Consider the following 17,295-nt stretch of genomic DNA (forward strand, 5'->3'; position numbering starts at 1 on the left):
AAATCATTTTGTGGGGTTTATTAATTGCCTCAAAAGTTATTTGGCAGGTTTTAATAATTTTTTTCCTAAGTATTATTTTGGGGAATTTTAACATGCAAAGTCTGATTTTTTTTGTGTGATGGATTCTCTAATGGGTTCCAATAAACTTTTTCTTTAAAAAATTATGGGATAGTTTTATCATTTTTCTCCATAAAAAAATGTGTGGTTTGTGTATATTTTGCCTTAAAAATTATTTTGTAAGAAGGTTTTACTGTTTTCCCTCAAAAAAAGGGTTTTGTATTATGTCATGTGTTCCTGTTCTAGGGTTTTTACCTTTTAAAAAAAAGAGAAACAATGGCTTGTAAACAACTTCAATTTCAGGGTTTAGCAATTTTTGCCACAAAAATTATGGTTTCTTGCAGTTTGTTTGGGTGCAGATGGAGTTGCTGGGGAGAACATCTGCTAACATTTTTTTTGTGGTTATTGACAAAATTATGTCTAGTGGGTTTGCCGATTTTCCACAAAATTGTTGTTTCAGGTTTTGTTGGTTTCATCAGCTGATCTCAGAGGGATAGCTTTGGGGTTTCAAAACCAAGCTCATGTCGCAGAGTCTCCTGAAGAGATTGGGGCAGCCCTATATGCTTTTTTTGTAAATAGTAAAATGACCATTAAGGGCGGGTAATAAAGCATGTGATGTTATATTAATAGTCATTTAGATTATTAGTTGGTTTATTATGTAAGTTCTATTTTCTTAGTTTCTTAGAAAATTTCTACTTCGCTCTCTGTTATTTATCTTTATAAGGAGACTTCATCACCATTTGAAATTGCTCAATTATCAAATAGTGAAGTTTGTGTACAAGTTGCCAAAGATGTTAAGTGCCTCCTTTTCACTCAAAAATCAAACTTTCCAGTTGCTCATCTTGAATCTGGTTGAGTTTTAACTTTATTCCCATCATTCTTAATTCAATCCCCATGCCTGGAATCCCTTTAGTGTTCTTAAGTCCAAATTTCATTTTTTCATGTTCAAATTTTTCTCATACTTTGTTGATTGCTCATCTTCATGTCCATAAGACATCCTAAATCTTCTCCGATCAGACTTCTGTTTTCTCTTAACAATCTGATTTTGGGCTTCAATTCAGGTTCTTCACTTACACATCATATTTTGACTAAGGCTCATTCTTTCCTAAAACTTGGCTGTGTGTTGGATGAGTTGCTAATTATGGTTTGACTTTCAAATGAGCAAGGGTTTGTGTCTAGAACCAGTCAAAACTTTAGCCAATTGACTTGGGGGGCCTGAAATTACCACCAAACTAATGCTACCTGAAACAACTAACCCACCATTAAAGTGAAAAGAGGGGGTTCCCATTTGCAATGGGACGTGTATGTTTTCCACACAATGGTTACATATAAATTTTTTCTATTGATGAAAAAATGTTTTGTTGGCCACTATGATTGCAAATAATGTACCTTGATGTCTTGTGACCTTCAAATCCCTTGATTTTCTGGCATTGCTTGTGTACCCAACCTTTGATTTTATTGCCCATAATTGTATCGTGCTCTCATTTTGTTGTAATTTGTGATTTTCGTTGTGATTTATTGAGTGCTTGTTTTTATAGACTTTCATGTGACTCTTCATGCCCCAAAAACTCAAATATATGCACATTTTTTTAGAATATGTTTCCAGACATAAAAGCAACCCCTACCACATTTTGTGTTGTGCAATGTGGTTGGTAAAGGTCATGTCTTTAGGAGTCCCATGTGACCTTTAGCCTGTGATTCTTTAAAAGTTAAAATACATTTTCCTTGCCATGCCTTAGCTATGTGATCACAAATGTTTTAGCCCACAATCCTCCTTCAATTGGTGTTTGCAACTCACGATTTGATGACTGCTTTTCTTTCTGCCTTTTGATCTGCTCTCTTCTTTATCTCTTTCGAACTTCAAATGATTGATGTATCCATTGATGCCATCTCAAACTTTCCGTGGACCAACTAGAACTCAAATCTAGGACCTCTTATTTGCTGCTGGGGTGCTCTACCATTGAGCTACCAGCCCACTTTGTGACCAGTCCTTTTATGGTTTTGTATGGCTCATTTTTCCAACACTCGCCCTTGAGCCATTTCCTAGAGGCTTAGGCTTCCTAGCCTTGGTTTTGTTACAAATATTGGTAAAAGCTGACAAAAGAAATTTAGAGAAACTGGTGCACATCTCATGGAGAGACATATATAGACTTAAAAATAGTCTTGTTACAATCAACTTATTGACTGAGTAAGACAAAGCAAGCAATGAGGATTCATAGTGGCCTATAAATGATGAAACTAGTGCTGCTTTGCATGCTGATTAAATTGTGTACCATGGCAGACTATAAGAGCAAAAGGTCACTCATAGCTGGCACAATGTTCAACAACTTCTGTTGCATGATTTCCAGAACACTCACCACCAAATACGCTTTTTGCCCTAATATAGAGGCAAGAGCTCTACTTTTACATTGTCATTTGTTTACAGATTGTTCATTTGTCTAAAAATGCCTTGTGCAAAGTTCATTCTATAATTTCCTGGAAACAGTGCACAAGGTTCCAGTTGAGGGAATGCTTGAATCTGATAATTCTCATTTGATAAGTAGGAGATATTTAACACAGCAAGTCAAATTGTGATATTGCTATCAGGATTCAACTGTGTAGTTTTTTGAGTCAAACTCTTTGACCCATATTACATGAGTAGTGGTTCACGCCAACCTTTTTCTCATGAGAATGAATGAAACACTTAGCACTCATATATTGTGTGAAAGGTTCGAGTTGAATAGGTAATCATTCACCTTATTTGCATCTGAGGATAAAGTCTTACACTTTTACACCTGTCAAATATATGTTTCTTCTCTCATATTACTTTTCATATTTCAGGAAATGCACATGTATAAAATGTACATTAACCTTTTGTGCCTTCTTGGATATTTGACATTTTGTTTTGTTTGTCTACTGAATTCTTAACAGCAAACAATCAAATAGCTGAGCTGGAACTGCTTTTGGATGAAGAAAAGGTACTATTATTCTTTGCATTTTCAATGCTTCCACAAAATACCTAGACTGAAAAACAATAGTGGTAATATTAGATTATCTATAACAAACAAAACTTTAATGAAAATGTTATGTTCAACTTATTCCTTTTGGTTAGTTTGGTTTTGGCATTATTCTGTTTGAATCTTGTCCAGTTTTGTATTACTCTAGGAAGCCAAATAAATATTTAAAATGGTATCTTCCTCTGAAATTTTGTTTTAATGGTAGATAAGTGGTTTGAATTTAACTTTGTCTTATTATTGACATTGTGCACTGCACTTCAGAGAATACGTTTCCAGGCATTCAGAAACTCATTAATGCATTTCAACCAGTAATTATCTTAAAATAATATTATTTGAAGTAGCACGTTCTGCAAGACTTGAGGGACTTCAAATTCTGGAGTTGTACCAAAATTTTGGCACCACAGTTATGACAAGTAGTCTGGCAGTATTAACAGCCAAATTAATGTAAATGCACCTTCATTGGAGATTTTTATTCTGTGATGCAATGAATTTAATTGAACAAAATTATAATTTAGAGTTTTCAACTGCCGGTTTTTTAATAACTGAATGAACCTTTTCGTCTTACCTTCATATCACAAACTTAGGATAGCAAAACAATTACAATTTGGAAGCTGTATCCCTCAATTTTGACTAAACCTTTTGAACTATACGAATCGTGAACATCTTTAACCAGATTTCCTCCCTCCTAAATATTTGCATTCTGCCTCCACTTAGATATTTCTTTTTTTCTATGTTGCTGGTTTGGGTTAAGGTTCAGGGCATTTGGGTTTGGCAGTTCGATGTTTCGTTTTCCCAGGTTTTGTATGGCTGGGATTTTTGGTGTACAATACCAAATATATAATAGTAATTAAAATATAAATAAATTAATAAAACAAGAAAAATATTTTATATTCATTATTCAAATATATAAGTGAAGCATAAAATGTGATGCAACTTTTGGATTTCAAAAATGTTATACTGTTTGATAGTTATAGCTATTTTTCAATCAGTATGTTAATCAATAGTTTACAGACATCTTCATTAAAAATTAACTAGTAAATACTTATTGAACTCATAATTTGACAATAATTATATCAATGGAATCTTGAGAGTGTTATCAAAAAACCCTTTTCATTTCATTGAATTTGGGTGAAAAAATATTTTTAGATGGCTACTTGAAGTCTAAATGTTATAGAAACATGTCTCAATCACATTTTCTGAGTTGACCAAAGAGGTTTGGTAAATGCCAAGCTGAATTAGGTACTTGAAATGTGATGGAAAACAAAAAAATTAAAAAAATTGAGAAGGTGGGAACTAGCTATACATATAAACAAAAAACTTACAAACATATTTAAATATGTTTTCACATTTAAGATATACTGATCTATTTGAAAATTATTATTATTTTTTATTATATTAAAAAAAAAATTATAGTTAGATCATATTAGATATGATATTAAATATGATTAGATAGTATATTAGGATCATATTAATATATATTATTATAATAGTATTATATATTATCTATAATATTATACATATTATCTAAATATTATTATTATTATTATGTTCAATATATATTATTACATATACAACTATAATATATATTATTACATAGTATTATATGGTTTATTAAATTAAACATGATTGATTACACTATATCCTTATGGGTCCTAACAACCCTAGGGACACATGTTGCAATGCAATGGGTCAAATGGGGTTGTAGGCTAGCCATTTCATTGATTACCCTATGTCCCTAGGGGTCTTGGGACCCCTAAGAACACAAGTCATGGTGCCAAAGGTTGAATAGGGTCATAGACTAGCCTACAACCACATTAGACCCATTTCATTGATTACCCTATGTCCCTAGGGGTCTTAGGACCCTTAAGGATACATGTTGCAATGCAATGGGTCAAATAGGGTCATAGGCTAACCTACTACCCCATTCAACTGATTGCACCTATGACCCCATTTGACCCATTGCATCATAACATGTGTCCCTCGGGGTCCTAGGACCCCCAAGGACATAGGATAATCAATTCAATGGGTTGAATGGGATTGCAGGCTAGCCTACAACCCCATTCAACCCATTGCATCAATTACCTTATGTCCGTTGGGGTCCTGGGACACATGTCACGATGCAATGGGTTGAATAGGGTTGTAGGCTAGCCTACGACCCCACTCGACCCATTGCATCGATTACCTTGCCTCTAGGGGTCCTGGGACCCCCAAGCACACATATCATGTTGTAGTGCATCAAATGGGGCATAAGCTAGCCTATGACTCTATTTGACCTATTGGCGCTCAAAATTGCATGATAATTTTTGAGCACCATTGCGAAAATTGAGCCCTTTAAACGCTTTTAAATGCATGTGTACCCGATTGTACTTGAGAGCCCCATGAGGTGTTTAATGTTTCTAACACCATCCATTCAGCCTATCCATGTGTTCCATTAAGTTAAATTGAGATTTTGAGTCATTTCAGGAAGTCTTATTTTGAGCAATTGTCAAATCTGCATTTTTCACCTAAGTGTCAAATAGCGACAGGAGGTTGTGTTTGCCATTGAATATCTCGCACCAAGAAATGCTTCATGACTCGCCACTTTGGGAGTGTTTAGTGTCCATACCTGAGAACCTATGTTTCAGATTTTGATTCATTTCGAATCCATTTGTCTAGGTTTTGAACCCCTCAAAATTGGTCAGTTACTGTTTTCCTGCTTATGCACTTTGCACATAATTTTGGGAAGCCCTATTTGACGTGCTCTAATTTTGACCCAGTTGACGCATATGTTAAAATTACTATTGCACTATATTTTAAATGTCAGATACTTGTTATGTTTAAAATTTCAGCTTATGAAGAAACCGTTTGATCAGTTTTCAAACGCGATTCCAAATGGAATTTTTATCTTTTACTGGTGTCATAAAGTGCAGGTTGTTTGTTACCCCTGTTCATAACATTATATCTCCTAATTAGTGATAGGTCAAGTCAAATGGATTGTACCCCTATATTGTCCTCAGAAAATACTCCAAGTGTGTCAGTTTGTAAGTCATGACGAATCCATTTGCACACTTTTCTGGGTCCATTCCATTTGCAAAAATTACTTTTCAGTCATTGTTCCCAGTTTGCAAAATCCAAGTAGCCCATTTTGACTGATTTATAAATGTGTCTTGTTATTCGTTATGAGCCCAAATTGTAGATCCATAATTTCCTCATAACAGAGAACAAATGCCCCAATTTTCGTTCTCCCATGTGCCCATTTGCCCAGTTTTCAAAGACAAATCAAAACCTAGTTTATTATTTTCTAACGTGTTTACTTGCAAATAATTCTAATAAGGTAAATTTGATGGTCAATATCTTTTGACTAGGAATTCATCATGAGATGAGATTTGACAGGGTAGAAGTGTGCAGAGTAAAGATTCAGTGTGTCAGTTTTCAAATCCTGATTAGGTGTTCGGGTCAGTTTTTAAGGTCAGTCAAGGGACCTCCTGGCGCAAAAGTGATAGTTGGATTTGAAGAGTTTGAATGAGTTTTAATTGATGATTCAATGATCGAACTTGGTTCAAATCAGTTCAAGGTGATTAACAAATTAGTTTGATGGTTCAGTTGTCCAGAAATGAAAAAAAATTTAGCCAGACCCACTGGGGGCCTGACTAAATTACATCAAATTGATAGGAATGCTGAGGTTTTTACAATGGCTAAGGGAGAAGGCTTTTTGGACTGGTCTTGTTTCAATTTTTCTTCCAAGCTCTAGAAGTATCAAGAATCAAAGTATCACGATATGTTGCATTTTAGTTTCTATGGAAATTATGCATGTGATGCTAAAATTCATTGAATATAGGATGATCATTTCATTCCCAGGCGTAGTGCAATCAATTTTGATATGGCTATTTTCACCTTGAGGAGAGAAAGCAAGGACATTCCAAACATATCAAGTCAGAGTATAAAAAGAAGTATACACTCATTGGCAAGGAACCGAACGACATTTTTAAAGGAGCACCTCTAAGCAGGAAGATGTCTAAAGAGCATGATTTAAAAGATCCAAGCCGCATCAAAACAAAGGGAGCCTATGAGTTTTAAAAGGGGGAAGCTTCAAAAGTTGTGAAGAATGCACTCCCCGCTAAAGCAAATCCACGCCTTCACAAGAAGTTCACAAAGACTAGTTAACATAGTAGCCAGCTAAATTACAAAACAAAGACCATCCACAAAATTGTAAAAGCAAACTTATGTTCTAAAAAGAGCAGTTGGCATGATTAAAAAGGAACCGTTGACCAGTAATAAGCAAGTACCCGTAGCTAGAAGTTTTAATGGGAATCCACGTAATTCAGAGAGTCAATCAACAGTTTTCTTAAGGTGCTCCACATTACGGGCCAAAGGAATGATCACCTAGCCACTTCCATTACCTTAGCTTTTGCTCAGGATTTTTGTACTCCCATAAAATCATGCTAATGATTATAGCCGCATCCTACAAGCAAAGGAAAACCACATTGAGAAAGCATATGAAATAGAGGCAGCCCATAATTTAGAGGAAAGAGTCCATGTGAGGACAAATAAGTGCAAAGAAAAAGAGTTAAAACAAATTGTTTGAGACACCTTTGGAAGAGACGTGAGGAGCAGATCTTGGCATGAGTAAAGGAGAATCACCTTTTGAGAGCAACGCCATGAAGGCAAGGTGGCATATGAAGGAGAAGTTGGCTACAAAGAAATAACTACCATTCCAGTCAGGTAAAACGTACGTAGAGCAAAGGAGGTGCAAGGCTAAAAGGAAGCGACAGGATATAGAGGTAGCAAGAAAAAAGAACCCACGAAAAGAAACAAGGCAGTAAAGAAACAAGAAGACAGTGAATGAGGAAGATACCAATAGGGGAGGATACCATTCACACAAGCCATGGAAATAGGGCAAGCAAAAACTCAAGGTATAAATCCCATATTGTCTGTGTGGAAGTGCATTTTAATCCTTAAATATCCAAGCACTCCAGCATTAAGTGTCTTCAGTGGCCTGTATTCTCAAAGATAGTCCGGGGCTTACATGGAGGGGCTCCTAGGCTCGTAAGTCAAAACATATTTTGACCCATTGAAAGCTTTGCCCATGCGTACAAGTGTAAGTTGAGTTTCAATGGTTCTCTAGGGTTACGCTTGCATATGGGAAAAAGTTGAAATATTAGGTTCTCCAGTGCTACGACGTTCATGTGCCTTAAAGAGTGTAAAGAAATTTTAAAATGCCTCTGAGAATACACTCATGACCATAAATGCATAAAGGGAAACGTTTGAGTGTATGATCGAGAGAATGAAAATGGAAGGTTTCCAATTACAAAAGCTTAAGCCCCTCTGAGAAAGATGTAAAACATATGGTCGTAAAGGGTAAGATAGAAGGGTCTCGAGGATACGAGATTCATTATACACATGAGACCATAGGGAAATTTTCATATGTTCACGATCTCATGGGAAATTGGATGATATGTAATTAAAGGGAATTAATTAATATCAAAAAGGTCACAGCCAATCAAATTGCAACATATGGCATTTTCAAATTGGAAGGATAAGGAGAAGTGGAATAAACTAAAATTTCAAAGAAAAGAAGACCAACGCACAAATTGAAAAAATTTAAACTTTTTAAAAGTTTTATATAGTCTTTACTATATAATTTTTAAAATTTTTCATTTTTAATGCAAGGATACAATCCAGACCTAAGTTTTTCAAATGGCCATAATAGAGGCAATTTATGTCCGAAATATGCCCTATCATATACCGTCAAAACCAGGAGAACCTAAATTTTTCATATTTGAAGTCAGTTTTTACATAGCAATTCACTAGTTCAGTCTATACGCAGTTTTGTGATCTGGGGCATTCTTAGTGCAATGGGCTTAATTCATCATGAAGCATCAAAGTTTGTTACAGGGCAGTTTTGAAGGCTTGGTAAAGTTTGGATGTGAAGAAAATCAGTTCTAGAGTGTTTCCTTGGCTTTTAGAAGTCATTTTTTAAATTGATTTTCCTTTTACCATGAGTAAAAATTAGGAATCAAATTAGTTGTTGGTTAAATCATACATTTCAGATATTTGATGCTTTTGCAGCCATAATTGATTGAAGATTTGATTTAGCAGTTGAGGGAAAAGGTTAGAAAGATGTTTTAACCTGTTGAGAAGGTTTTCCAAGTGGACAGATGTCATGTTCAAATTAGATCCAAGAATGAACTCTTCTCCTATATCTTCTTTTCTTTTCCTCTATTGTAGGGGTTCCAGTTTTTTCACTGTAAGACCATTGTTGGTAGGAAATTTTTAGTCATTTTGAGAGACCATTTCTTTGGATCTAGAACTGTGATTCCACCTTCATTCTTCAACAAATTCTTCTTGTATGAATAGTAGTAGGAAGGAATATACAAATAGTTTAGATCTATTAAGTTGTTTCATGTTTTTCATTTTCATGCATATGACTGTATTAGTTTCAAAGAAATAAATGCAAAGAGCAACAGATGATTGAGTTTAAATTGAATCTTTTCCTCACTCTCAATGAGATGTAATGTTTAATGACCTTTGAACAAAGAGCCTAGGTCATAGTTGCAGTCCCTTAAGGTTGTATGTTGTTTCATCATTGCTGATAACTCAAGAAATTGTGTAAATTCTTCATAGAAATCAATAGGGTTGCATATTTATTGAGGAGGATATCAGGTAAGAATGAGATTTAAACTTAACATAAATGTCTATTTACAAGTTGAATAGATAGATAAGATATCCGAAGATACACATATGTCTCAGATATTCATATGTATGTTTTTGATTCATGGATTTGCCCAATGGTTAAGGCACTAATCAATTACAGGATCATCAAGTCTTACTGCTACATATCTGAGGGTTTGTTGAAATCAACATTATTAATCAAAAGTTTTTTCACCTTTCATGTTGAAGGACCTAAATGTTTAACCCTCACTCAGCTTATGAGATTCATAGCTTTGCATTTAGCTATTGTAGGTCTATGTCATTTCATAAGTCTTTAGGAGAAATAAGGGTAAAATCTTCTTAATAGATTTAGGGATATGTTTTTTGCATTGGTAAGATATCAATTGAATCTCAAGTCTACCCTCCTAGGTTTAGCAGAGCTTGAAGAAGAAGAAGGGGCATGCCTTATAGCTGGCCTAGTGTCTGAAATGATATGTTGATAATGGGACTTAGCTGCCCCTAGATGTGTTATATTCTCATGGTGATAATTGAAAACCCTCCAGCATTTTCAAACACCAACATGACCCATTGCATTGATTAGCCTATGTCCCTTGGGGTCTTGGGATCCTGAATAACACATATTATGATGCAATGGGTCGAATGGGGTCATAGGATAGCGTACAACCCTATTAGGCCCATTGCATCAATTACCCTATGTCCCTAGGGGTCCTAAGACCCCAAGGGACACATGTCATGATACAATGGGTTGAATGGCATCTACACTAGCCTATGATCCCATTCAACCCATTGTATTGATTATCCTATGTCTTTGGGGTCCTAGCACCCTAAGGGACACATGTCATGATGTAATGGGTTGAATGGGATCTAGGCTAGCCTACAACCCCCTTCAACCCATTACATCATTTATCCTATGTCCCTTGGTGTCCTAGGATAACATGGGACACATATGGCAATGCAATGGGTTGAATGGGTCTTAGGCTAGCCTACAACCCCATTCGACCCATTGCATTACCCTATGTTCCTAAGGGTCTTGGGACCCCCAAGGACACATGTCACATGATATTATGGGTTGAAAGGGTTCGTAGCTAGCCTATGATCCAATTTGACCCATTGCATCAATTACCCTATGTCCCTAGGGTATGAAGACCCCAAGGGACACATGTCATGATGCAATGGGTTGAATGCTGTCATAAACTAGCCTACAACCCCATTCAACCTATTGCATTAACCACCAAATGTCCCTAGGGGTCCTCAAACCCCCGAGGACACATGTCATGATGCCATGGGTCGAATGGGGTTGTGATGTAATTGGTCGAATGGGGTTGTAGGTTTGACCCATTGCATCGATTACCCTATGTCCCGAGGGGTCCTAAGACCCTTGGGTAAAAGTACAAACATGTGTCACCTTTCAAGCTGACTTATCAAAATGATTGAATTTGAGTATTTCTATCTAAAAATCAATTTTTTTAAAACATATGATCTAGATAAATTTATTCTAGCTAAGCTATATATGGTCTCACACTTTCTGATTAGAGATGGCTATTAAATGCATGTTTTATATTAGTTTGTATCCAATTGCTAAAGAAATACAATTATTTCATAAAAGTGACATTTCAATAAATCTTACTATTTTTTATGATATTTTTTAATAACATATAAACACCATTTTATAGAGCTTAGAGTCAAGAATATTCTCATATAGAGTTTATAGTGCTTTAATTAGATATAGTATATTGTAATTAACAAATTCTACAAGCATGTATTTTAACACTTGAAAATATGTCTATTTTTTGTAAGAAAAAATATTAAATCATATCAAAAAATATATAAAAATTATATGATATTCTAGAGGAGAGTGTCCTCTTCTAGAATGTATAATTTTTCTCTTGGTTAGAATAGATTTGTTTTGAAAAATGTGGTGGGAGATGTAAACTATAGATTTCAAGTGAATTAAAATATGAATCATTATAAAAGAGATAATATAGGTCTAAAGATGATTTTTATTTTTGATTGTTCTAGCTATAGATTTTATCTATAACATAGTCAGAGATCAAAAGGAAATAAATTTATTTCCTTATGGTTTTCGGTGGGAACTAGACCCCCAATTTTTAACATTTTTCAGTAGCTAAAAAATTGTCTATAAAAATTAGGAAAATATATCAATTCTTATTCTAAATAATTATTAAAATTTATAATCCTAAACTTCATCCATTTCTACACATTTCGTTAGTTTACTTCATTTTCAAATTCAAAATTATAATGCCAATTTTATGTCATTAAAGGTGAACAGTTATACTTTTATTAGCCTTTTCCTTTACAAGAGGGTGACACAAGTTTGTGGTTTCACCCCTCTAGGAACACATGTCACGATGCAATGCTAGCCTACAAGCCCATTCAACCCATTGCATTGATTACCCTATGTGCCTAGGAGTCCTGTGATGCCCATGGACACATGTCATGATGAAATGGGTTGAATGGGATCGTAGGATAACCTACGACCCAGTTCAACCCATTGCATTGATTACCCTATGTCCCTACGAGTCATGGGATGCCAAGGGACTCATGTCACAATATAATGGGTTGAATGGGGTCATAGGCCACTCGATCCATTACATTGATTAACATATGTCCCTTGCGGTTTTAAGACCTCTAGGGACACATGTCAGGATACAATGGGTCGAATGGGGTTGTATGCCCCATTTGACCCCTTGCATTGATTACCCTATGTCCATAGGGGTCCTGGGAACCCCAGGGGCACATGTCACAATGCAATGGGTCAAATGGGTTTGTAGGCTAACCTACTACACCATTTGACCCATTGCATTGATAACCCTATGTCCCTTGGGTTCCTGGGACCACCAGGGATACATGTCATGATGCAAAGGGTCAAATAGGGTCATAGGCTAGCCTACAACCCCATTTGACCTAGTGCGTTGATTACCCTATGTTCGTAGGACCCCCAAGGACATATGTCATAATGCAATGGGTCAAATGGGGTCGTAGGCTAGCCTACTACCCCATTCAACATGTTGCATCAACTACCTAATGTCCCTCGCGATCTTGGGGCCCTGAGGGACACATTTCGTGATGCAAATTATGGTTGAATGGGATCCTATTCTAGTCTTGGGACCTTGAGGGACACATGTTGTGATGAAAATTATGGTCGAATGGGGTTGTAGGCTAGCCTATGACCCCATTTGACCCATTGCATCAATTATCCTACATTCTTAGGGGTCTTGGGACCCCTAAGGACACATGTCATGATGCAATCAGTCAAATGGGGTTGTAGCCTAGCCTACAAACCCATTCAATGTTGTGATATGGATCCTAATCAGACTCAGACATTTATTCATTGTGATTTTCTCCCCATATTATTTCTATGAGGTTTTGGGGGCAACACCCCAAAACCAGAAATGCCCTTATATTGTAAAAGGCATCAGGTACTATTTTTCTACTATTCTTGCCCTAATTTTTTAAATAGAAAAAGCTTGTATAAAAAGGCTTAGTGATGGCGATTTCATAATGTAATGGTGATATTATAGCTTTTTGCAATGGTATTGAGTTGTAAGGGATTGTGGATTGTAATCAATGGCTAATAATAATATTGGACTTGTTGTTGGTGGACGTAGCCTAGAGATTAGGTGAACCACGTTAAATCTTAGTGCCTTGTGTTAAATCTCTAGAGTGTTAAAGCTGAATTTGAAGGTAAAATTGTGCATTCTTTTTCCAATTAATATATGTCCCTCGAACTCTAAGCATTAGTTTTTAAGGGTTCCATAGTTTTAGGCATATGTGCCCACTTCCGCAAAGATAACAATGACTACCTATGCCCATGTACATTGACATCAGAGTAGGTGGAATAAGGAATAAAAGAACCATACTTTGTTATGTTCTTTTCTCAATATAGAAATTCACATTAACATCCATTTTTCACTTAAACAAGAGGAGTGAATAGAGATCAGCAACAAAAGCACAACATGCAGAGCAACTCCCAAAGATTGCAGAGCATGCAGTGAATGAAGAGGAAAGGGACCTATTCCTTGTATACTCTTCCAACCTGAAATGATCACTTCTCATCTTGTAGATCTTATGTAATGGTTTGGTATGCAGAGTGTAATGATAATGTTAACGTTGACTAGATTTATTGTAGATTTGAATATGTATCTCTTTTCAATTTTCTTGAATAATAATCTTACTAATTTATTGCTTCTCTTCTAGATTATAATTAGAATAAGATCAATATTATACTTCACAATATTGAAATGAGTATTAAACAATAATGTTGAGTTATGATTATTGTATTAAGAAAATTGAATATGGATAGAGATCAAAGTCTAGAATGGCTCTGCACTATTGTTTTCTATAATTGCCTTCTACACCGATTGGGAAAGTTGTGTGTGTGTGTGTGCGCGCATGCGCGCACACACATTAGGTACCTACCAATGAATAGACATGTCTCCACTTGGGTGGAGACATGTCTGTTCATTGATATGTCTCTCCACAAATAACAATTGTTTGTTATCTTAACAATACTGATTTAAATCAGCAGTAATAGATATGAAACTAATGCAGATTATCATTAGTAATGTGTACATATATAATCAAACTAAGGTCTGATTATGTTATTTATAACATTTTCTCATATATCTATTGGGTATTGATACACATAAGAGGAAATAGAAATTGATTAAAAAAGATCGATGATTTAGATTTATACTTGAAAATCATAATCAAATTATCGTGGATGATAAGCAATTATTGTAATCAGTATAATGATTTTGTATTTGATATGTATATATAAGCATCAATATACATAATGTATATTGATGTATATACATGCATATAATCTATAAATTATTGTATTAATTTTATCATCCATTGTTTATCTAACTGGAGCTATTATTTTAATAGATAATTTAAAATTCATTAGGATATTTCAAATATTGCTTAACTTTATAGGTTGCATTTACAAAAATTGTTTTTTTTTTACAGATTGGATGTACACAACCAAGGCGGGTTGCAACCATGAGTGTAGAAATATCAAGGTTGGTCAAAATTTTGATGAGAAAAATTACCACGAATTGCTTGGTCAAAATTTTAACCAACTTGGGTCAAAATTTTGACCAAAATTCATCGAAAATTGAGTTCAAATTTACTAGTACATGCATTTTCAATGAAGGATTTGGAGGCAGCAAAAAATATCCTTGGTATGAAGATTTGTAGAGATAGGAAGAAAAATAAATTCACACTATCATAGGCTGATTATATTGAGAAGGTATTGCAACATTTCTCTATGGAGAATGCTAAAGTTGTCTGTACACCTTAACATGGTCATTTGAAGTTGACTAAGGAGATGTGTCCAAAGACATAAGAAGAGCAGGATAAGATGTCCATGTTACCTTATACTTTAGTTGTAGGAAGCTTGATGTATGATATGGTATGTACATGACCAGATATTACACATGTAGTGGGAGTTGTTAGTAGGTATATGAGTCATCCAGGAATTGAGCATTGGAAAAGTAGTAAAATGGATTCTTAGATATCTTAGAGAAACATCCAACAAGCATTTACACTTTGGGGGCTCTACTACTAATTTATAGGGATACATTGACTCAAATTTGGTAGGGGAGTTGATTTTGGTAGCTTCGGTAGAGATCTGTCTGTGATGACATTTGAGTTTTTGAATGTGGTAGTGGTACTCCATCGCTGCAGTATATTTTTCTCCAGAGTTGTTCATTATTCTTTGAATCTTGAAACTTCACATCTTTGGCCATTTCTGTTTATGCTCTCTGTTCGAACCATATATATACTATCATGCTTCTTCAGCTTCAGCAAAATATCACTCTTGTTCGTACTACCATTTTTGGTCTTTTCTATTGCCGTTGTTGTAATGTTCCCGTTATAAAATAAATCGTTAATCAGACTATTGTTAATGGGCCGATTGAGTTAATATATCTTGGACCCATTTTTGTTTTGTTTCCATATTTTGTGTTGTCATCGGCTATCTTTGTACACCCTCAGAAAGTTTTCCCCGACGGGTATTTAAGCACGGCTTGTAGAGAGTCATTAGGCATGCAAATTGGATTATTTTCTCTATATTGCGAATTCATGTTGGACTTCTTTGTTGTTCACCATTTTGGAAGTGAAAGACCATCCCTGTTTGGTTTATTTGGTTTTGGTGGGATCCAACCCTCACCCTATTTTGTTGTCTGTAACACTTCGCTCTGGTCTGGCAAATCGGAGCACCATCTTTTGGCAATTATTAATTGAAGGATTATTTGTGTTCAAATCTTTGTCTAGTTTTATTTCATTATCTCTAAGTTGTTGGCTTTTTGTCCGTACTCCATTAGCTTTTTACAACACCCAACACACCTTCTGTGCCCCCATAACCTAGCTGTACGGCTTGCTGTTTTCCCATTAACCATACAATCTGCACTTCCCCCTTACCGCACGGCCAGAACACTCTACCATACGACATCTTCTGCCCCTCTTCACCATACACCCTGCACCGTACGACCTTTATCTTCCCCCTAAGACCATTTCCCTTTATCATCCATATGGTCATCCCCTTCATATTGTACCACCATTCATAGCTACCGTACGACCAACTTCATAGTATCGTACAACCAACATTTCATTTGTACGACCCACCTTGTGTACGGATATCATTGCCCTTAACACACCATACACCACAGAGCCGTACGACCTCCATTCTCTTTGCACGTAGTGGAAGAAAAATCTTTTCCAGAGGAGACGTTGGTAAGGATCATTACAGTGGTATCAGAGCTTTGATCTTGCCAGCCTGTGGACAGTGAATGAGAGTTTATAGTCGGAAGAGAAGGAGAACCCATTCCGTTGATAGAATGGCTGCCGAACCGGAACCCAAAGTTGCTGAACTCGTGGCACTACTGAGAGAGCTTGTGACGAATTAGACACGGATTTATGATGCTCAGCGACCCATGGAAGAGAATCTCAAGAAGTTGGCAGACAATAAAATATTCGAAGAACAAAATGGTCACAGCGTGGACTTGGTGTTGAGTAAAGCAAACCCTCATCCAGCACGCTCTCGACCTTCCATGTTGTCTTTTCCCCCACGGATGGAGCACCACCTGGAGGGAAGCAACCAACCTTTGAAAAAATGCAAGAATAGTTGAGAGAAGACTGGAAAAATGTGAATTTGGAGGAAGATACATCCTACAAAGATTATGCAGTTTTGAGAATGAGATATTCGGGAAGCGGAAACAAAGGATACTTTAATGATTATCTCAAGAGGAAGTTGAGTAAAGTAAATCTGTCACCATTTGACGGATCTGGAACCATATCTGCGCAAGTATGGGTAATGAAGGCAGATACTTCTAGCTTAAATCAAATGCCATAAGAAGAAGCAATTAAATTTGTGGCCTTACACTTGGAGGGAGTTGCACATGAATGGTGGTATCACGGCACCATCACACTGGGTCATGATCAAATAAATACCTATGCAAAATTCACTGAGAGATTGATAGATCGATTTGATGGTAAAGATTCAGAACTCAATTTCAAAGATTTGGCATACTTAAGGAAAACTGGATCAGTTGACTAGTACATTGCG

General features: G+C 35.9%; 1 protein-coding gene across 2 annotated transcripts in view; it reads left to right on the forward strand.

Moving 5' to 3' along the window:
- The window catches only part of LOC149535323 (uncharacterized), a 277,827-nt gene that overhangs the window by 172,763 nt on the left and 87,769 nt on the right, over positions 1-17,295 (forward strand). For both annotated transcript variants that reach the window (XM_089805671.1, XM_089805670.1), the window contains exon 4: positions 2,968-3,014. In XM_089805671.1, coding sequence (XP_089661797.1) covers positions 2,968-3,014 — 47 coding nt within the window. The remainder of the gene's footprint in view (positions 1-2,967; positions 3,015-17,295) is intronic.

The sequence above is a fragment of the Cupressus sempervirens genome, chromosome 10 (genome assembly GCF_028749045.1).
Source record: "Cupressus sempervirens isolate cs-2001-9-10 chromosome 10, ASM2874904v1, whole genome shotgun sequence".
Lineage (NCBI taxonomy): Eukaryota > Viridiplantae > Streptophyta > Pinopsida > Cupressales > Cupressaceae > Cupressus > Cupressus sempervirens.